Source organism: Rousettus aegyptiacus, unplaced genomic scaffold (genome assembly GCF_014176215.1).
Source record: "Rousettus aegyptiacus isolate mRouAeg1 unplaced genomic scaffold, mRouAeg1.p scaffold_m13_p_2, whole genome shotgun sequence".
Lineage (NCBI taxonomy): Eukaryota > Metazoa > Chordata > Mammalia > Chiroptera > Pteropodidae > Rousettus > Rousettus aegyptiacus.
Window position 1 is genome coordinate 174,692,300 of NW_023416295.1, and position 22,920 is coordinate 174,715,219.

The window sequence follows — 22,920 nt, forward strand, 5'->3', positions numbered from 1 at the left end:
ATCTACGGCCATGTTTTTAACCATCATGTCACATGCCCCCTTCAATTCTAAAATCACAGTGGGCAAACAATTCATAAAATTATGGATCTTAGGTTTTTTTCAGTAGTGTCTAGGTTTATTAAAATTATTTTTTTCTAAAAGTAAATGTAGTCTCAAATAGCCTATTTTCATTTTATATTTACAGTCAAATTCCTATTCCAGAAACACTATATTTTTATTTCCAAATTACAATTTATTTACAGCTTATATTAGCTGCTCAGTATTGTAATCCCCTGTCAACCTTAGGGGTCACTTTCCTGAAAAATACCTTGGCTGGCACAATTGGGATCTCATATAAAATAAAGAGTTGGAGAAAGTTTTAAATAGTATTAAATAAAAGTTCCAGAGAGTACAGGCTGCATTAAGAATTAATTCTTTGTATCAAAAACTTTGTGGAATAACCAACCATTCCACTGAACCAACTTCAACTGTTTTAAGAAATATTGCTTCAGTGTTATAAGCTATTAAGGTAGATTCTCTTATAATTTTTGTTATTCAGATTATACATATTTTTAAAGTTGCCTTTCACTGGCATGAAAAATATACTTTAACATTTTCTTTTATTTCTAAATGAGTAAGATATTCACATGTCCAAAATCCAAGATACGAAAGGGTACAGAGTGAAAAATTTCCCTGGCATCTCTCCACAAAGTGGTGTAAAACTTTTAATGTTGATCAATCTGAAAGGTGAAAATAGAATTTCATTGTACTTTTAATGGGCATTTCCCATATTTTTGGGACAAGTTTTCGTGTTTAAGAGCAATTACATTTCCTTTTATGAAAATAAGTATGTTCATATCTTTTGTCCATTTTTCTATATTTTTATTTTCTTATTGATTTGTAGGCGAATTTACTCTTTAGTATGAATTGCAAATATCTTCCCTGATTGCCATGTCTTTTGATTTTGTTTACGGTGGTTTTTGCCATGCAGAAACTTTTTATGTTTATGTAAATTTATTCATCTTTTAAATAGTTTTTGGGATTTTTGTCATATTGCAAAGGTCTTACTATCTCTGAGATTAAAAATAAAATTTCCCATGGTTTTTCTAAGTATCCTTATAGTCTCATTTTTATGTTTACATTTCTAATCCATATGGAATGTAATTTGATATAAGGTATGAAGTTTAGGTTCAGTTATATTTTATTCCAAATGGTACTCAGTTTTCCCAAATGACTGTATATTGCATTTTTATTCTTTCTTGTTTAATATGTGTAACTTTTGGAAAAACAATCTTTTCACAAATTATCCAGCTAATGATATTTTTCTAGGTCTGATTTTTGGTACGCCATTATTAGAAGGTCAAAGCATAAATAGATCTTTCTACATGTTTTATTTAGAGTAACAACCATCCAATCCATGGGAAGAGGAAGCAAATTGTTCCTCTGGTTAAGAGGAATGAATAGAATAATCACATGTATTTAAAGAGACTTCAGATTAAAAAAAAATTTTTACATAAATTTAAAAAATATTTTTAAATTGAGTTATAAAAATCTTGATGACCAAATTATAGTTAGCAGATTTGCTGTAGTTTATATTCTATAGTTTATATATACTCTGTGTAGTTTATAAACTAAACCAAGTATCACTTTGTGATGTCACTTGCAGTGTTTGAATTAAAAAATTTTAAAATATGGTATGAAGTTTAAGAAAAGATAGGAAGTTCATGGAAAACCAAAAGCACAAATTGAAGATATCAGATGACATCTGTGAAAAATGTGACATCTATCCAAATGTTTTATGCATCCTAAATCACAGAGAAAATTCTTTATGTGGGAAAACAGGGAGAAGATAAAACCCCTGGAATATACTTAAGATTCAAATAACAGAGCTAGTTAAAATTTTGAAATAATGATAAGAGTAAGACATAGCCTAAAAGGGTAATGCTTTCATCTTACTGTGAACAGATATAAACCATTAACATTTATTGAATGAAAGAAGGAATAAAGTCTTATCTTCATGTGACCTCTTCAAACTGACCACACTAAACTTCGAAAATCAATTTTACAAAATATATTTTACAAATGTACAAAAATAAATTTTAGCATAATTAGGTAGCAAAATAAGATATCTTAGTAGCTCGCTTATCATATCTCCTTAAATTTAATATGTAGAAATCAATGACAGTGATTACTAAGACTATGATCACATTATCATTGATTATTACTGAAAGAAATACTAAAATATATGAGTTAATCATGTTAGACGGTCAATAAATTTAATATTGAAAATTACTACATTTCATAAGAATAGCCTCTTTTGTGTTAAGTTGCAATTCTAGACATTCCGGATCAAATGTTTTAATTACTAGTAAATAAAAAAACGACTACTACTTTCTGAGAGTTATTTTCTAGGCACTATAATAAAATTTTGCATGTTATTACTTAATTTAATCCTTATAACTCTATGAAACATGTACTATTATTTCCCCAATTTTAGATGAAAAAAACTAAAATTAGAGGTTAAAACTTGCCTAAAGTCACATTACTAAGGAGCATCACTGGTCTCACTTCATAGCTTGTGCCCTTAGGTACTCTAACACTTCATCACAAATGTAGCTTTTAAAAAAATTCACACAATCTGACGAATTAAACATTGCTTAACTAAATACAAACTCTAATCAACTGAGATGAAAACAATATTTATTTTTAAAACCAAAATTATTTCCTTAAGAGATAGTATTCAGTAACCTCATTTCAGTTGTTCATTTCTATAACTTCAAATGTGTTAAAACCTTAAATGTGTAAAAGAAGACATATCTCCATTAAGCTATGAAAGAACCCAGAATATAAAATAAGCGCCTAAAATCTTCGGTGACATTCACAAACACATATACTATACATGTAAATGCAAGAAACATTGAGATTGAGCAAAGACATTTATGGAAAGTAAAAAATAAACTGCTTTCAAGTATTATTATAATAAATCTAATTTCCAAAATATAATTTATGATCTTGAGAAATGCTACAGAAGTTAGTTTTTTTAAAAACTCAACTGAACATTATAAAAACTACTGAAGCCATATCCATCTTAGGCTCTATGTTTTTTTCCTTATTAAAAGAGTTATATGAAAGCAGATATGTTTGTGTGTCTAAGATGTTAGTCTTATAAATACTGCTTCAAATTATCCAAAAGTGCAGCCTAAAGCCTCTTACTTTCCGTCTTTCAGGTCCATTGAATGCAATGTGCCTTGCTTCTTCCACAGTTTCACAGACAAGGCCATTTCCACACACAAACTGAATTACTTTCTTCAGCTGAGGAAACTGAGTCTTTATGACATCAATCACCATTTTACAGCCTTTAATCTCCCGTAATCTTTCATTGATGGGCTTAATCTAAAGGGTTTAAAAAGTAGTTAATATATTAGATATGTTAAAATAAAAATCAAATACTCAGGACATTCTTTCTCAAAAAACATATATAAGCACAACAGTGAGAGATTAATAATATGCACTTACATACAATAAAAGTTTGACAAGAACCTGATGAACCATATCCCACCATTGGCTCATGCAGTATTTATTAAAGTACACTCACCAAAAGCCAGAAACAATAATTTCCAGATTCAACTCTGTCACTAACCAGCTGAGACAAAGCAATACATGAGAAGTGCTCTGTGCTCTCAAAATCGTAAGGTCTGTTGGGGGATCACACCCATTGACACATGTGTCAAAAGAATGACACATATGAAACATCATGTAATTCAGTCATTTCAGATTTAAATGATCAGAAACGTCTTCATACCTTCTTTGACATGACATTTAAATTAGGTCTATAAATAGATCAAAAAGTGTCTGCAATGCATTACTGAAAAACAACAAATATGATCGCATTTTTGTAAAACAAAACCCTATATATGCATATACTTGGGAGTATATATTTATACAAATTTGTATGTATGGGAGCAATCTAAAGTACTTATAATTAAGGAATTCAGCATTGAGGAGAGGTAAGAATATTTCCTTTACAATGAGTGTGCCTTGAAAAAATCTTCAGCATGAAATAAGTAAAACAGGATTTTAACAGCCAGATGAACTAGGTTAAGCAGTTTTAGTGGGCAGAAGGAATAAGCAAAGTTTGGCAGCACGACAGGCGTGTCTGCACCATTAGCACCCAGCTGGCATCTGCTGAGCCCCTTCTCTGGGCCACGCACTGTGCTAGGTACTCTCCCTGTAATGATGCTTTGCAATAATCTAATAAGGTAAGGGCTACTTCCTCCACGTCATAGATGAGGAAACTGAAGCTCAGGAAAATTAAGAACAGTTTGTGAGAACCAATTAAAAGCAGGACTGAGATTCACACTCAGGTCAGTTCAAGCCTAGGGCATGTGCTCTTAACCACTGTGCACATTCCCCGCAGCTCAGGGTCTTGAAAGCGCAACAGAGACAAAAATCCCTGAAGGGTATCAGTCACGACAATGACAGAGTTCCCGCGTCAAGAATTTCAACTGTGGGTACTTTCAGGCTTCTCAATACACATCTCAAGGCTCAAAACAGCCTGCTCCACCAAGGGCTGACGCATTACTTACTGGACCACATATTTACAATTGAGACTCTGGGCTGGCATTTCATCAACACGCCATACGTCTTACCCATCTCCTACTTCGCTATTGAATAAAACAAATTGCTGGCTAGTAGGCCAGAACAATGTCCTCAAAATTATCAAGGTAGAATTAGGGCAAAACCAGATATTGAAGAAATGATAGCATCTACCTGATATTTTTTGCCTGCTAATACATTAACACCAGCCTCTTGAGTGACTGACTGGCACACAAGCTACGATTTTTTTCAATCACTACCATAGTTTTAGGCAATAAAGATACACTTTAAAAGATAAGATTTTGATCCTTTTATAGTTCATGATGATTGAGTGTTCATGCTCTTGTGAGATGTGAGTCTCTCAAACCTGGTTATAACATTGGCACATTACCTGTCTGATGTAAAAAAAAAAAAAACAACAAAATTTCATCACTATTAAATACTAAGTATTAGAAATTTCTTACATCAAGGTAATCTAGAGCAAGGAAGGTCTCAGGCTCAGCTCTTTCCTCCTTCAGAAATCGAATACAGTCTCTCGCTACCTTTTCAGAGGTTACAACAATGGCAATCATGTACCGGCCAAAAAGCTTAGTAACAGCCAGCTGGTATTTCTTATGAATAGGATGACATAGGTCAAGGAGTCTTCCAAACTTAGGTTTCAAAAAAAAACGAGAATAACAAATATATTAATGAGGAACGTGTAATTCATTTTTTTCCAATCTAACAAAGCAACATAAACTAGAAACTAATTTTACAAAATTATAAACACCAGAATTTGACAGTCTCATTCAAATGAATGTAAGTTTCTCTATGAAATATCCAGTTAGGTGTGTCACACTTTATTTAAAAAAAGAATAATGAAGAGGGATTAGTTTCACCAAGGTATTAAAATATCTTACAAAGCTACAATAATTCAATAGAATTTATCTATCCCCTTATTTACTAAATAAGAATCCACAAAGACCCCCCACCACCACATGCAGGTACTAAGCTAGGTACCTAGACGCTGGGTAAACAACTGGACAAAATGGACACTTTCTGACCTCACAGAGCTTTCAGTCTAGTAGGGGAAAAAGGTATGAGTAATCGGTAATTACACACATGTACAAAACAGTTATAACAGACACTGTGATAAAGCACAGAGCACCGAGAGTATACGACAGGGACAAGGTTGACCAGAGAAGTCAGGGAAGGTTTCTTAAGTGGTATTTGAGCTCTGAAGATTGGTCAAGAATTAATTAGACTGAAATTCAAAGAGTTTACTTAAGAATGTCAATCGTCCTGTAACCATGTTCCCTGGAATATCTGAAGATTCAATTTCGTAACTTTAGATTCTTTCTTCATTTGCTAGGTTGTACTTCAGGAATACCAATTTCTTATATGATCGTGATTGTTTTAACATTTATTATCCTGCTTTGTTTTTTTCTTCTCCATTCACCTGTGACTATAGTAGTCCCCCTTGTCTATGGTGCTGCCTTCGTGATTTCAGTTACTGTGGTCAACCACAGTCTGAAAATATTAAATGGAAAATTCCAAAAATAAATGATTCGATAAACAATTCAGAAATTTTAAATTGCACACCATTAGTCACATAGCAGCCATCTCCATGGCGATCGGGCTGACTGTGGTGGGACGGTGGTGGTTGTGTTCGAGTCACCCTTATTTTACTTCACAGTTGCCCCACAGCGCGAGTGCAGTGATATTGGCAATTCTGATGTGCCAAAGAGAAGCCATAAAGTGCTTTCTTTAAGTGAAAAGGTGAAAGTTCTAGACTTAATAAGGAATGAAGAAAAAATAAATAAAACTGTGTGCTGAGGTTGCTAAGATCTACACTAAGAACAAATCTTTTATAAGCGAAATTGTGAAGGCAAAAAAAAAATTTTTGTGCTTTTTGTTGTCACACCTCAAACTATGAAAGTTCTAGCCACAGTGTGTGATGTGTTAAGATGAAAAGGCATTAAATTTGTGGGCGGAAGACATGAACTGAAGAAATCCATATCCATATCCATATATCCATATCTATCTATCTATCCCTCACACATGCACAGGGTTTGGTACCATCTGCAGGTTCAGGTATCCCTGGGCATCTTGGAGCGGATCCCCGTGGACAAGGGAGGACAACTGTAACTCAAGCCCTACTCCGAGGGCAGCACTGCTCAGCCGTGTAACCCATTCCTCACCACTTGCAATTTATTAGTTCAGTAATGTTTCATCTTGATTTTTCGTAGTTGTATATTTTACTTTCCATTTCATTGTTTTAGCTCATATGAGTCTAGTTTTATGAATTCAAGCTCTTATTGTCCATAGCACAAAACACGTGTGGGAGATTTTGTTTGGTAACCTTCTTCTGGACTAGTCTCTTTGACTTCTAAATGTTTTTAAAATCATTTTTCTATTATTATATGTACCTATAGCTGCCATAGCGATTATTTTCATCTTGCCTGTGTTTAATGTGGGCGGCTCTGTTCAGACCTTTTATTTGCTGTGATGGACTTTTTTGATTGCCTCACCTACAACTGAGACAGTTATTTCCTGAGCACCAGCTGATGGAGTATTTTCTGTTTTACCTTCCAGGTATTTTCTAATCTATTTCCTATCATTTAAGGGCTTAGAGGACAAGGGCAAGTGAGAGCTGAGCTAACGCTGTGCATATGCTTTGTTTGAATATCTGACTTTTACTCTTTCTTCTGAGTTTTAATTAATAGTCCATACTAAGGTTTCTTTACCTTGGGGGAAGAGGACAGATTCTATTTTGGGGGGAAGGCTTTGAAATGGCTTTCAACTCAGTGAGTTCTCAAGACTTCATTTTTACCTAGGAGCATCAGAGGTTCACATTCCCTGATTCAGTTTTTTTAATCAAAAGGAAACAAATAGACGTGAATTTGCTTCTTGCTATATTAAGGGATACTAAATGAGATGTCTCGGGAACTAATTTATCCATTTGCCTTCTGCAGAGTCAAAAATAAGGATTGCTATACTTCAATCTTTTTTTAAAAATCTTGGACTATTACCATTTTCTGAAGTTTACGGCATTAGATGTATGAGCCCCTTTCCTTGTTTGGTTGTTGAACTAGGTTTTTTTTTTTAAAACTAGTTTTTATCTTTTTGTTTGGTACTGGGGAAAAGATTCTATGACTGAGCCTTATTCCTCCATCATTATCTAAAAGTCAAGACTAACATTTAAGAGTCAGAAAATCAAAAGAGGTGGCCAGAAAGGAGGAAAATCATGAGAGTGTGGTATCATAAAGGCCAAAAGGCAGGTATTTCAATGCAGAGTTAAGTGGTTAACTGCCAAATGCTGAAAACAGGCCATGTTAAAATAAGGACTGCACAGTGTACACTGGTATTAGGGACAAGAGTGAGACGCCAGACCCCAAAACCAAAAGAAATACTTTTGTAAAGTTGACACCCTAAGGAACAGGTTAGATATTACTGTATTGGGGCTAATGAAATACACTAGCAATACTGTATGCACAGTCAGATTTAGAGAACAAAACTTCACTGTTATAAAATCATGCCAATGATGCCTACTGAAAATAGAATTAAAAAAATTAAAACCATGAAGAATATGACGTTTGAGGATATTTGTCTGGAGGGGGGCAGACTACTTCATAGCACCCATGTCCTTTGGGGATGCTAGCCATAACTTGGACTTTCGGTGTAACATATTCATGTCGATGTTTCTCCCCAATAATCATTTATCTATAGTACTACTGGAAGTTACTTACATTTCACTCCGATTATTTACTATTATATTTTAAATAGAAATAATTTAAAACAAAACTTAATACTTTCTGAAATAATTTTGCTTCCATATAATAACACTTTTAATCCCAAATAAGAACATTTAACCTTTTTGTTTAAATTAACTATTCACTCTAATTACCACAGAATCTGGGTAGAGTCTTTTCAGGTGTTCCAGAACTTCTGCTCTCTTTTTCTCACGTTTCCCCTCATGGTTATCAATGCCGGCATTCTGCAGCTCACTTCCGATAAGAGTCATCTCTTCATTAATTTCAGAAATTCTTGATTTTGTTTTTTCAATTTCACCCACTAGGGTTTCCTCTTGCTGTTTTTTCTCTTTCAAGCAATCGCTACATAACAACATAAATTATATGGTAATAAGAAAAATCAAAATTTAGGAATTACAAAATACAATATACTCGGGTATGGCATTGCAGGGGAATGGAATAGTGCTCTATCAATTTTAAATGATGAAAAATGAAATAAAATACATCCAGTTATCAAACTTGGTCAAAAGAGATTTTGATCATTCCCTGTTGATTCGAAAGATACGTATTTCTGAGTACTGAAAAAGTAAGGCCAGATCACTATAACCAGAGCAATGATCATGAGTTTAATAATAATAAATGCCAATTTAAAAAATTCTTAGTGGTAGAATACTTAGGTTGTACCAGTTTTTATGACATAACTTTTATTATAAAATATCAATACCAAAAGAGAGTTTTAAGTTTCACTACCGGAAAACATATTTTTAACACTTATTTTATTTACGTCATTAAGTATAATTTTAATGATCTACAATGAAATGAAAACAATGGAGTAAAAACATTATTATACTATGAAACCATTTATTTGATGAATATGCCAATATACCAGACCCTTGAAAATAAGAAAGCCACAAGGAATTTTTTTTTTACTATACCTACATGCACGTTTTTGTATACTCCTCCAACTTCTCTATTCGTTTTTTATGATCTTCTATTTGTTCTTTTATTTGTTTTAGATTTTCCTAAAGTAGGAAATGAAACCTAAAATCAATTATAGCAACTCAAAGCAAATAAAATTGATTATTTCTTACTATATGCTTAGAACTTACTGTAATATCCTTAGTTGATAAATTTGAAATGTATCAAATGTAACCATAGGAAAATAGTCATAAAAGCAAATTTTAATTTTGAAAAGCTAGGATGGGGTAGAGTTTTGAGGTTATAAGAATTGAGGTTCAAATCCTGGCACCACCATTTACTAGATATCTTACTTTCAGCAGTCTACTCTGGTAAACTCAAACTCCACGGGATTATTTTCAAATATCTATACACAGTCTTATCTGTTCCTCAAACTAATTCATTCCATAAATATTTATTTACTGGCTACCATGTGCTAGGAACTAGAGATAAAATAAAGAACGAGACAGAGTCCCATTTCTCAAGGACCAAGGTCTGGCGGGAGAGATGACTGTCATCCCAGTGGAGTCGCTTAGGGTTGTAAAAGTTTAGGAACGTATAAGGCATGTGTAGGCTTGTGGCTTCACACAAGTGTTGCTCCATTCACATTATCACCCAATCCAAGGACAGTGGTGGTCTCCAATTTGTGTCATGTCTTTAACCTGTCCCCCGTCTAATTCATCCTGTGCACTACAGCAACATTAATCTGTCTCAATCCATTAACTAAGTAACCTAAAACTAGAAGTGTGCAAAAGTAAAGACCAAAACACAATTCTTTTTCAGTGTACAATATCAGGAAAGACAAGAAATACCAAAGTTTCCAAATGGAAAGGAATAAACATTTTCTGAAAATAATTATCTCATTTTACTCATTTATCACATAAATTCACTGAACAAACAACTGTGCTAGGTGCCAGAGTCATAAAAATAAGCAACACGCAGTTCATTTTCTCCAGGAACTCACACATTTTGAAATTAGAGTCCCCACATTGAAATTTTAATATCTCACTTAAGAATTCCATTCAGAGAGGAAAGAAACAAGATTAGTTAATAAGGAACACAGGGTTTGGTCAACTGGAAACACCTGCCTCTGCCTCTCCTCTGGCCACTCCCAGGGCCTGTGTCATGCTAGATGGGTTCCTTTGTGGTCACTACCTCACATGCCAGGTAGGTCTCTTAGGGATCACTATCTGTTATGCACAGCTTAGACTGAAGAATAGGCTTTTACTAGAGAAAATGTAAAAGGCCAGCGCCATCATCCCACAGGGAGGTGTGTCAGGACCTGGGTGCCCTGCTGGACACAGAATAGGAGAAAACCAGACTGCTTTGGTATCAGGCATTCTGGATGTGAGATGCCAGCTGATCACACCAGTTGTCTAGGAAAACCAAGCACTCCCCACCACCTAGCGATTTCTCCTCTTTCCACCCAGGCATGTTATTGCCTCCTCTATCAGTGTTTTTGTATTCAAAAGACAATAGCATTTCAATCAACGCTTACTGACATCTATTGAGTACCAGGTTTAAAATAGATGCTATTATGAACTCTGCCTTTAAGAAGCTTCCAATCTAGCAGTTATACCTATTAACTGTACTTTTTCTTCAATTTGATAAAAACCCTTTAGGTACAGATTAAGAATGAGATTAGATGAGGACAAAATTATTTTCAGGGTTTTTTTTTTATGAGATGGGGAGAAAAGGCAAGCTAGGGAAGGCTTTGTGATATGGGTAATCATAGAATTTAACAGGTAAAGATAAACAGGTTTTGACAAATAAAAAAATATTTTTAAAAAAGATAAGTAGGTTTTCCAAAATTAGCATGGACAAAGGCAAAAGTGTACAATAAGTATTTCCAGAAATCAATGTATAATTTTATAATGCAATACAAATTATCCAAGTGTTTTAAAATTACTGCTGTTTTACTGTTTTTCTTCTCCACAAAATGTCTTTTCTACTCACATGACTACCATATACTATGCCTCTCATATTCGTTCGTATTTTCATTTGCCAAATCACGAAGGGACTACAATGAAAGGCAGTGAAGTATAGAGTTTAAGAAAATTCATTCTTCACAAATACAGAGGACAATTTGGTGATGGCCAGAGGGGAGGGGAGTTGGGGAGCTGGGAGAATGGGGTGAAGGACTGAAGTACAAACTAATGGTTGATAGACAGTCAGAGGGATGGGGAGCACAGCAGAGGCAATGCAGTTAGCATTAATGTATTGGCTAGGTGGAGAGCCAGAGGAAAGACAGAACAATTAGCAGGATCATTCTGTAAACTATATAAATGCCTAAGCAATGTACTGTATACATGAAACTAATAAAATAAAATTAAAAAATAATTTAAAAAATAAAGTAATTGTTGATAGAAGAAAAAGAAAATTCATTCTGGAGACGAAGTGTTAAGAAACCCCAGTTATTGCACTTACTAGTTTAATCAAGTTACCCATTTCGTGCCTTGATTCCTTCATCTACAGAATTCATTAATTCAACAAATATTTATTATCTGTTCTCAATAAGGGACTATTCTAGGCACTTGGGATGTATCAGTGAATAAAACAGACGAACATCCCTGCTCTTGTGGAGTCTACATTCCAGAGGGGGAAGGTAGACAAATATACTATGTAAATTAGTTAGGAGATAAATGTTATGGGAAAAACAGAGCCAGGGTCAATGAGCCGGGCAGCAGGGACTACAATTTTAAATAAGGCAGGCCTCATTGGGGAAGCAATGTTTGAGCAGACTTGCCAGAGTAGGAGAGTTAAAAATAAATATAAGGAAAGTATGGTCTAGGCTAAGGAATAACCAGTGCAAAGGCCCTAAAGCAGAAACATGTCTGATATGTCACTGGAGGCTAGCATAGCTAGATCACAAAGACCCAGAGGGAGAATAGAAAAAGAGGAAGGTTTGAGAGGTAACTTAAGTAGATCAGGTAGGTCCATGTAGCACACTCAAGGACTTTGACTTAAACTTTATGTGAGATTGGGAGCCTCTGGAGGACTTCAAAAAGAAGTTTCATGACCCGATTAGATAGTGAAAGTGTCACTTTAGCTGCTACGCTCAGACTATTGTGGAGGAGACAAGAGGGGAAGCAGAGAAAACTAGTAGGTAACTACACTGATCTAAACGAACGAACGAAAACATGGTGACTTGGACCAGGGTGACAGCAGTAAAAGTGGAGAGTAGTGGTCAGGTTTTTGGTATACTTTGAAGGTGGAGCCAACAGAATTTCCTAAAACAGTTAAAGATAAACTCCAAGGTTTCTGGCCTGAGCAACCAGTAAGGTTGAACTCATCACCCAAGAGAGGAAAGACTATGTGCGGGGTACATTAGGGTATGAACTGAAATCAGAAGTTCAGTTTAGAATGGAGGTCTGAGATGTCTATTCAACATGTGGAATGGAGATGCTGAGGAAGCAGGTGGATATATGAAATTGTGAGCTGGAAATACAAATTTGGGAGTCATCAGCAGATGGTATTTAAAGCTATGAGAATAGTGATCACAAAAGTAGAAAATGTAGAAAAGAGAAAAAACCAGAATGAGGACATAATATCTACCTTGTAAGGTTGAAGATTAAATAAGTTGAGTTTACAGCAGAGCTAATATACATAGCATGTACAAATAAACACTACGTTATAATGATACTATTGTTGTTTCTGGAAAATTTCAGACCTTTTTCTAGAAACATATTTCATTATGAAATCCCAACCCTGTTTCTTCATCTGTATGCTAGAGCACAAAGACTTTCCCCTACAGTACAGCTGTGAGACATAAAGGTACTAATGAATATAAAGTGCCTAGCAAAGTAATTGATGTTTCTTTTTCCCTCTAAATTACAAATATTCATTTATAAATCAAATGTATACATAATTCAGAACCATTTCCCCATTACAATTCTTATTAGAAATGGTGGTCACATTTTCAGGATGACCCACAGACTTCATAATGTACGATGATTCATTATTGTTGACATGAAGGTCAAGAGGAAAAGACCAGATGCCTGGTGTATTAGCATACTTACTTTCACCTTATTCAACCTGCCTTTCACTATGCAGCAGACATACCCACTCTCATTGCACAAATGAAGAAATCAAAGCCCAGAGAAGTTAAATAATTTAGTTATTTACAGAGATTACACAGGTCAGTAACAGAACAAGACTGACTGGACGCCAGGTCCATCTTACTCTAAGGCAGACCAGTATGATGCTATCCTGATGATTACTTTCCATGTAGACTATTAAGCTGCTCTTGGGCTGTTCTTGTTTCCAAATAGCTTTGCATTCACCTCTATTACGATACCTGTTTCTTCCTTTTCACTATCCTCCTCTTAACTTCACTGCACTAAAATACATGTACGAACAGAGACCATGTCATCTGCCCACGCCTATCACTATACAGATGTACAAAAAAGGCTTACTGACTACAGGAAGGAAGCACTGTCTATACCTTAGACCAGGAAAGAATATCTCGATGGCACTAAGCAGCGTTAACAGGTAATCCAGAATTTTTTATTAATTGCTCATGTCTGATGCGAATCTACTTATATGTTGAAAAACTAAAAGGGAAAGAAAATTTCATTGAAAATAATTCTAAATCATTACTGCACAAACCAAGGTACCTTAACTTCTGCATGCCTCCTCTTTTCAAATGCCAATCTTTCTTTATCAGCCTTCTGTTCCCACTGTAGTTTTTCCAGTTGTTGGGTCATTATAGCCACTTTCTTTCTTACTTGTTCCTTAAGTTCTTTATAATTATCCAGCTGTATAAAAAGCATTTAAACATTGCTAACTCAAAGAAGCATGAGAGGAAATTCTTTATATGATATCCTTTACTAATAGATACTTAGTATTATCAAAAGCACATTTTACATAAATTAGATGAGAATTGGCTACCTTCTCCAGGTAAGATAATATAAAAATAAAATGGATGTCTTATTTAAAACTGTTTAGATAGATCAATAAGGTATTCCAAATCAACTCTGTAAGGTCTCTGTAAGAAATTCTTAAAAGAAAAAGGGAATTAAAACTCATGAATATTCCATAAGGAAGAGAAGCTCAGAGAAAATTATGTATATATATTGTAAGACTATTATAAAGTTAATGAAAGAGATAAATAATAAAAATTTAGCTGAATGTTTGAAAACTCTGAATTACAAATTTTTGGATATCTACTATTGATTTATTATAATGAATTCTTATATACTAAATTGAATATTAATTCATCACTTCATATTTTAAATCATCTTAATCAATTTCCCCATCAATTAAGTGATCATGTCTCTTCAGAGCCATATGTATCTGACTTTTAAGTTTTTATAACATTCATGAGAAAAAAAATGATTGCCTTAAAAACATATGAACCTTTTATTATGAAATATCATGTAATCATCTTGAAATATTTTCTATGACTTTAATGAACTCAAAACTGTTACCATGCCATTTAATCTTATAAAGAAAAACTAACCCAGTCTAAAGATTAGATTCTATATATAGGCTAAAAAATTTAAATCCCCATAATTTAGATTCTGAGAATAATCTCTTTAAAATATTCTGAGAACGATCTCTTTAAAATATCAGAGAGGTCATCCTTCAATTTTTTTCTAATTAAAAGGAAAAGCTGAAACAGGAACAGAAGATTTCCCATGTGTTGACTTTTTCACCTGACTGGCTTCTAATTCAATGTCTCGCACTTTACGTAAGACTTCTTCCTCAATCTGCTTTTCAAAACTCTTCCATGCACCATCTAAATCAACCAGCTCTGTCTCTAGGGCTTTAATGTCATCTTCCTGTTTAGCACATTGTTTTTCACTGTCCTTTATTGATTTCTTAGCCACATCTAATTTCTTGAGGTGGTAAGATGTGTTTTCTTTCGCTTTAATGTACTGAGGCCTCTTCTGATTTAAAAGTGCTTCAAGAGATCTAAAAAGAAAAATAGTTTTCTTTAAAGAAATTAAATTTTATAATATATAAAGGGAAGTTCTTTTGATCTAATCATACGTTTAAAAATAAATTCTAAAAACTGACTTTGAGACTGTAAGATCAGTGGTTGCCAAAGGTGAGGGGGAGTATTGAACAGGTGAAGCACAGAGGAATTTTTTAATAGTAAAATACCCCATAGAATACTGTAATGGTAGACACATGACGTCATGCATTTATCAAAACTTTACAGCACCAAGAGTATATCTTAATGTATGCAAATTTAAAAAATGAGATGGAATACATTTGACAAAAGAATAATCGTATTACATATATATGAAACCACCTTACTGAAGGGAGTAGGGAGAAAAGGTGCTAAACTAAGTAACTTTAGAAAGGAGTGGGGTCTGTTAAAACTAAAAGCAAAAGGCATTGTATATAAGCATCATACTCTAGTTGATAAGGCTGCTTACCCTGAGGGTATGGGTTAACAATTCTGACACTGCCATCCGTAATTACAGGAACCGTAATTACAGGAACCGAACACTTAAGCAAATGAATGGCAGATTGTGGAATCCAGGTTTCTCACTGTTAGAGTGGGAGGTTATAGATAAGCAAGAAAAGTTTAACATCAACAGTGATGTGGGGTTGATGTTACAATATGTTAGATGATATGTCATATAACATCTAATATATGTTGACATCCCTCATATAATGTGAGAGAATGGCATTTTACAACTGTGCTATTCCTCCCCCACACCTATAAACCCTAATTATGGAAAAACTATCAGACAATTCCAGTGGAGGGATAGTCTACAAAAAACTTGACCAATACTCCTCAGAAATGTCAAGGTTATCAAAAACAAGGAAAGTCTGAGAGACTGTCACAGCCAAAAGGAGCCTAAGGAAACGTGACAACTAAATGTAATATGGTATTCTGGATCAGAAAAAGGACAATAGGTGAAAACTAAGAAAACAAGAGTAAAAGTATGGACTTCAGTTAATAGTAACGTACCTGCACTGGTTCATTCATTCTGACAAACGTTATCATACTAATAATGTATAATATGATAAGGAGAAGAAATTGAGTGTGGGGAGTATGAGAACCCTCTAAACCATCTTTAAAACTTTTCTGTATATCTAAAAGTATTCCAAAGTAAAAAGTTTATTTAAAAAATCAGCTCTAAAAATGTCACTTTTATTTTCACTCTATTGATCTACAGAGTCCAACTGTTAATAACTACTTTTTAAAACTCACTTTATTTCTTTTTCTGTTTGTTGTAGTTGTCTAGTTAGCATTCCATGTTCCTTTTTATTGGCTTTAATAATGTTTTCATGATGAGAAAGAGACTCTTGTGTGGCACGCAAGTCCCTATTCATATGCTCTAACTCAGTGCTCAGAAAATGAATTTTTTTCTCATTATGATATAGTTGGAAAAGCTGCAGTTCTATCTTGTTTATTTTCAGTTCTTCAAGGAGACTCTGGTAACGTTCTGCCTACAAAACAGTACAATTCAACCATATTAAATGGGTACATGTTTAAGTTGACATTTCATAAACTTGGCTATGGTGCCAACAAATAATCTAATGGATGATTATTTATGTCATTAACAGTGTTCTTGCCAAAAATAGCATTATTAGGAGAAGGTTTCTCGATACACTTTTACAACAAACCAATGAATTAGTAAATGATTTTATATTCATACACTCAGTCATATGCCAGTTAAGAACAATGAAATGGCACCACTAACCTGGGTCCTTGTCCCATTTCTGTCTTGACCTCACAGTGTGGCAAGTCCATTAACATTTTTGACATGAACTTCCTCATTTGTAAATGAAAGAAAATTATGCAACTTGTAAGGTCCCTAGTAACTTTAAATTCAATTATTTCAGGTAAAATTCCTGCTATAGGATGTAATTTTTCTAAGAAAACTAATAGGACTATTAAAATTCTAAATTATATGTGAAATGGAAGAATTTCCTTAGGATTTATACTATGAATAAATAAAGGAATGGGCTTTCTTGAGAGGAAAGCTCCTAATCAATGAAGTATTCCACATAACAGGTACACAGCCATCTGCCAGGATGTAAGAAATGAGAAAGCTGGACTATTCTGTCCTTATGTTTAAAGTTCTGCAATTCTCCATTTCTATGAGCTATTTCAGTATGAGTACTATAGTGTTTCACTGACACCACCCCTTTCCACTGTAAAACCAAGGACATATACACACATGCCAAAACATGAAGAAACAAAAACATCACTAATAAGGAGCACATCTACCTTTCATTTATTTCTTCAAATATTTTTTGATTGCCTACTGTGTGCCAGGCCCTGTTCTTTGTGTTGGGACTATACTGAAGAACAAGATAGAAAGTTTCTCCTCCTATAAATTTATAACCTAGTTATTCTAATGGGGACAGGCAGAATAAAGAGAAGTCAGAGAGTAAACAAGAAAACAAGTAATAAGCAAGACATTATTATATGGCAATATATACTATAAAAAAAAACACATAGGGTAAGGGGATAGTACTATGTAGGGGGTGCTAATTTCGACTGGGAGCATGGACAGCAAATGCCTGTCTGAGAAAATGGCTTTTTTTACATCTATCTAGGCAGAGAGGACAGCAAAAGCTCCAGGCTAGAATGGAGTACAGGATGTTCAATAAATAATAAAGGTCAACGTGGTAGGAGAGTAGAGGAAGTTAAAGCTTGAGAGGTGAATAGGGACCAAATTAGAAGGCTGGAAAGGGAGATTAGATTCTCAGTGGAAAGCACTGCACTGGAAATGGTTTTATGCAAAAAAAGACAGAATCTGATTTGCATTTTAAAATTTTAGATCATTCTAAACACAAGTAATTATCAACCATATACTAGGGATTGTGAAGGGTACCAAGAAAATACCACAGAACAGCATTTGCAAAGTGTGGCCATGGCCTCCTAGGGATCCCCAATATCCTTTTGGGGAGTCCCTGAGGTCAAAACTATTTTAATAATAATACTACGACTTTATTTGCCTTTTTTCATTGTGTTGATATCTGCACTGATGGTGCAGAAGCCAATGGTTAGTAAAGCGGCTAGGACTTAACTCAAAAAAGATTTAATACAGAAGCAAATATGAGAATTCACATCTGTCTTGTATAAAGCTAGATATTAAGATTACAAAAATGCAGAATATCTTTCCATTTAGTTTTAGAAAAAAATATTCTCATAAAAATATTTAACACATGAGTTTATTATTATTTTTAATCAATGAAAGCATTTTTTTAAAGGTTTTAATTTGAAATACAATAAATATTGGTAGCTATAACCCACATGAACAGAAACTCTTTGGGGTCCCTAATAATTTTTAAGAGTGCGAGGGGATAAGATCCAAAAGTGTGAGAGCCTCTATCATATAAGATATAAACCCTGCATGCTTATTTTTAGTTAGGAAAATCATTTTTATAGTTCAGATTGTCCTGCTTACTTGAAACAAAAACCCCAAAGTGCAAAACATATCAAAAAGTTCATCTGTAATGAATATTGGGCTTTGTCTTATATAATTATAAGAATTCTATTAGTAACTCCATGCCAATACCTGGCAACTCTGACAGTTTTTATGTCCAACATTTCTTTGGTTACATCTTCATTAACACCTTACCTCTTCTTTCTCTAATTTTGCATGTTTGCGCTCTGCAGCTACATTTTTCTTCTTGTTAAAATTAAACTGTGCATCCTCTTCAGCTTTCTGTAGCTTTCTTTTCTTTTCCTCATATTCACCTATAAGGTCTCCTGAAGAGCTGATTTCCTCAAAAAACTGGGTTCTTTCTTTGGGTTTTTTCATTGAAATTGACTCCACAGTTCCCTTTTAAAAACAGCAGAGCACACCAACATATAAGATATAATGATATATTTTTAAAATCATGAATGAAATATATTATAGCTACTTACCTGAAAAACCAGACAGTTCTGTGCTTTGACTATTATACCTATCTTTTCCAACTCTGCTATATAAGCAGAACGACTCACAGGATTATCATCAAAATGAAATTCTGAGCAGCTTCCTAAAATAAAATAAAGGCTGTTACAGGAACAGACGTTGCAATTTTAGATAGGATGGTGCGATGGTCTGACTATTTGTGTCCCACCTAAATACATATATGTTGAAATCCTAAACCCCAAAGGTGATGGTATTAGTAGATGGGGTCTAATCACAATTGTGAAGCCCTCGTGAATGGTGTAAGTGCTCTTATAAAAGAGATTCCACAGAGCTCTCTTGTCCCTTCTACCATGTGAGAAGACAATGAGAAGTCTGCAACTGTAAGAGCCCTCATCTGACCATTCTGGCACCCTGATCCCGGACTTCCAGCTTCCAGAACTATGAAAAAATTTTTTTTATTGTTTTATAAGCTACCCATTCTGTGATATTTTGTTATAGCAGCCCAAATGGACTAAGATGGTCAAGGAACAAGAACAAAGCTGGAAGCATCAAACTTCCTGATTTAAAAATACATTGCAAAGCTACAGTAAGTAAAACAGTATGGCACTGGAATCAAAACAGACATACAGACCAATGGAACAGAATGGAGAGTATGGAAAGAAATCCATAAATCTATGGCCAACTGATCTTTGACAAGGGTACCAAGACACATAATAGTCTCTCCAATAAATAATGCTGGGAAAACTATACATCCACATGCAAAAAAAAAAAAAAAGTGAAATTGGACTCTTATCTCACACCATGTATAAAAATTAACTCAAAATAGACTGAACATGTAAGATCTAAAATTGCAAAACTACTAGTAGACAACACTAGAGGGGAAGGAAGCTTTTTGACGTTGCTCTGGGTGATGATTTTTTGAATATAATATCAAAAACAAAAGCATTAATAAGCAAAAATAAATAAGTGGGATTGCATCAAGATAAGAAGCTTCTGCTCAGCAAAGGAGGCAATAGTATAAAAGAAAATCTATGGAATGGGAGAAAATATTTTCAAACCACATATATCCAAAATGTCTCTGTCTTTAAGGTAAGCTCCCCATTACACTTTAACCTAATAATTAGGTAGAAAAATGCTATTTGACAGTAGAGAAATTTGAACACATGTCTGCTTAAAAAAGAGTCCTAGTGGAGAATCAAACAGGTTCTATCACTTGCCTCTGCAAATTGCTATCCAAGAGAAAGAGAAAAAAAAAAATCTCTAGGTTCACTATGCTAGAACAGGTAATGTGACTTAACTCTTGAAAAATCAAATGACACATGAGCAAACATCTACAAAAATATACCTCGGATAATCCTTGCAAATGTTTTCTCTTTTCCACTTTCCTCCACATACACAATTTTCACACTTGCAGAAGAAGAAACAGGTTTTCCAATATGTGCTCCATGAATGAGTTCTTGAATATTTTTCACTCTTAAATTAGCTGTTTTCTCTCCCATTACAAAACTAAGCGCGTCCATTACATTAGATTTTCCTGGGGAAAAGAAAGAAATTATTCATTCTTAATGATAAAAATTCTTGCCCACGGCCAAAGAAATGAAATACAGCCAATACATGTCTAAATAGTACTGTCTTGTCTGTATTCAAAATGGACATGACTGAATTTTACATAGATTATTCATCAGCTATGGTAGAGTATTAAGTTGTCTAAATTTAAGGCTCTAAATACAAAGATCTAACCCCCAACTCTCTTCCACTATACCATGGCAAATCATTTAACTTCTCTGAATTTTTTATAAATACTAACCATTATATATATATAATGGCTAACTATATCCAGAATTTTCCTAAGGGCTAAACTAGGGTTGCTGAAATATTTATGATTGGTAGGAGTTGGTGGTGTAGAAAAATTACATAGCGGCTCCAAACCTGCTATATCTTGAAAGGCCTACTGGCACCTTGGGATTTAGATTTTGGTAGGGCTTCTACCGCTTTTTGATAAAAAGGTCTCACTGTGCCTAAACTGTATAAACAATACAAAGTCTATCTGAATGTTTCAGTAATTCTTTAAGATTTTTAAAGACATGATGATCTACTGACACGTGTTTAAATAAATATATATATAACGTCACCCGTTAGTTGTGGATGAATATACCATACTGTGTTTTGGCCTTTGTATAGCAAAAAGAATGTGAACAGCCTAGGCAAAATTCAGTAATAAGTAAACCAGAAATTTTTGTTGCAAAGAGATAGTATTGGAGGCAATGCTAGAATAATCCATAACTGGCTTCATGTGGTTCCTAGCATGTCTCTGGGATACCAGTGACTGGTAAGAGGGGAGCTGAGCTTCCAGAGGATGTGGATCTAGGGAGGAGCAAGAATTCGTAGAGGCGTTTTCACAAATACCTTAAGATATATTGTTAGAGCACAATATGCATTTTTTAATTAAGAAAATGAGATCATTTTTTAACTTAAATTTGGCACTAGTTTAAAAAAGTTCAAAACACCACTCTAACAGCATCTTGGATGGTAGGTAATGCACACAGAGGTTCAGTCGTGCCTGAAGCTCGCGACCACGCACGCGGGTACTCATCCACGGTAGTGCACCATTGAAACCACAAAACAGAATCGCGCAACCCTTCCCGTAATCACCAGTTAAAAGGTGAAAATCTACCGTTTGTGGGCCCAAAAGAGTGGTAAGAATGCAAAAGTGCATAAAGTCTTTCTGATAACTGAATAAAGTGTGAATGAAGAAATCTAGCACACAGAGGAGGCAAGGAAATCCTCGAATAACGTGACTATTTCTAAGCCCAGGCACAACGGCTCCACCGTAACGCCTCCGGCCAGGCCCGGGCTGCGTCTCCGAAGGCACAAACTGAGCTGTGCGTCTTCTCTGTCAAAGGAGGGACTTGATCGCGATAACGGCGATCTTTCGGTGCAAATCGGGTTCCTGAACGAGAAAATCCGGGCTGCGGGCGCCGGGAGGACGACCAGCGCGCGGAAAAGGCCCTCGGCGACCGTCGCTCGAGGCGCTCGCTCCTCCGCCCGCGCCGTCGCGGCCCCGCGTTCCGGCCCGGGCCGGCCGGGCCCCTCGGAACCTCGGCCTCCTCGGCTATAACACGGGGATAACAGCCGTCGGTGGGGGGTGAACCAGGAGCGCGGAGAGAGCGCGGCCAGCACCGTCGCTGTCGCCGCGCTCCCGCGGGGAGGGGGCCTTCCACCCAGAAGGTGGCCCAGGCGGCTCGGGCCCGCTGCTTCCCCCGCGCGCCCCCATTCAATCCTAGACTGGGAAAGGGAAGAGCGCGGACGGGGCGCGAGGCCGGAGGGAGGGCGGAAGAAGGACGGGGCGCGGCGGGCGCGGCGCTCGGGCTCCCCCTCCCCCGTCGCGGGCTGTACCGCGGCGCCCCCAGGGCGGAGGACTGCGGCGGAGGGCAAAGGTCGCCTCCCCGGGGGCCAGAGGTCGAGGGCCGGGCCGCTGCGGACGCCGGGGTCCGGTAGGAGGAAGCCCTGCCCGCGGGCGGCAGGTGCCCGAGCCCAGGCCCCGGGGCCGCCCTCACGTCCCCTCGGGCGAAATGAGGCTGGGACGCCTGGGGCGGGCGGAGGTGCTCAGGGCCCCAGTTACCCGAGCCGTTGGGGCCGATAATGCAGGTGAATTTCCTGAAGGGGCCGATGACCTGGCGGCCTCGCCACGACTTGAAGTTCTCGACGAGGAGCAGCTCCAAGCGCCCCATGGCTGCGCCCTGCGCGCCTCAGCCGCGTCGTCACACGAAAGGGGGAAAAGCGCGGGAAGGGCTTCGCGAAATCTCGCGAGAGGAGAGCGAGCC

At 36.1% G+C, this 22,920-nt stretch overlaps 1 protein-coding gene and 1 pseudogene across 5 annotated transcripts in view; one reads left to right on the top strand and one right to left on the bottom strand.

The window, feature by feature from the left end:
- SMC1B (structural maintenance of chromosomes 1B) overlaps positions 1-22,855 on the bottom strand; it is a 52,240-nt gene extending 29,385 nt beyond the window's left edge. For 2 of the 5 annotated variants that reach the window (XM_036237652.1, XM_016135715.2), the window contains exons 1-11: positions 22,719-22,843; positions 20,442-20,630; positions 19,108-19,220; positions 18,818-19,021; positions 16,435-16,673; positions 14,921-15,179; positions 13,880-14,020; positions 9,246-9,328; positions 8,462-8,669; positions 5,040-5,225; positions 3,193-3,372 (exon numbers count right to left, since the gene is read on the bottom strand). In XM_036237652.1, the coding sequence (XP_036093545.1) occupies positions 3,193-3,372; positions 5,040-5,225; positions 8,462-8,669; positions 9,246-9,328; positions 13,880-14,020; positions 14,921-15,179; positions 16,435-16,673; positions 18,818-19,021; positions 19,108-19,220; positions 20,442-20,630; positions 22,719-22,827 (1,911 nt within the window). In that variant the 5' untranslated portion in view covers positions 22,828-22,843. Of the gene's footprint in view, positions 1-3,192; positions 3,373-5,039; positions 5,226-8,461; positions 8,670-9,245; positions 9,329-13,879; positions 14,021-14,920; positions 15,180-16,434; positions 16,674-18,817; positions 19,022-19,107; positions 19,221-20,441; positions 20,631-21,770; positions 21,870-22,718 lie in introns of those variants that run through there. The other 3 variants (XM_016135713.2, XM_016135714.2, XM_016135716.2) reach the window with 3 other exon arrangements.
- LOC118614534 lies at positions 4,881-4,976 on the top strand (annotated as a pseudogene).
- Positions 22,856-22,920: the final 65 nt, after the last annotated feature.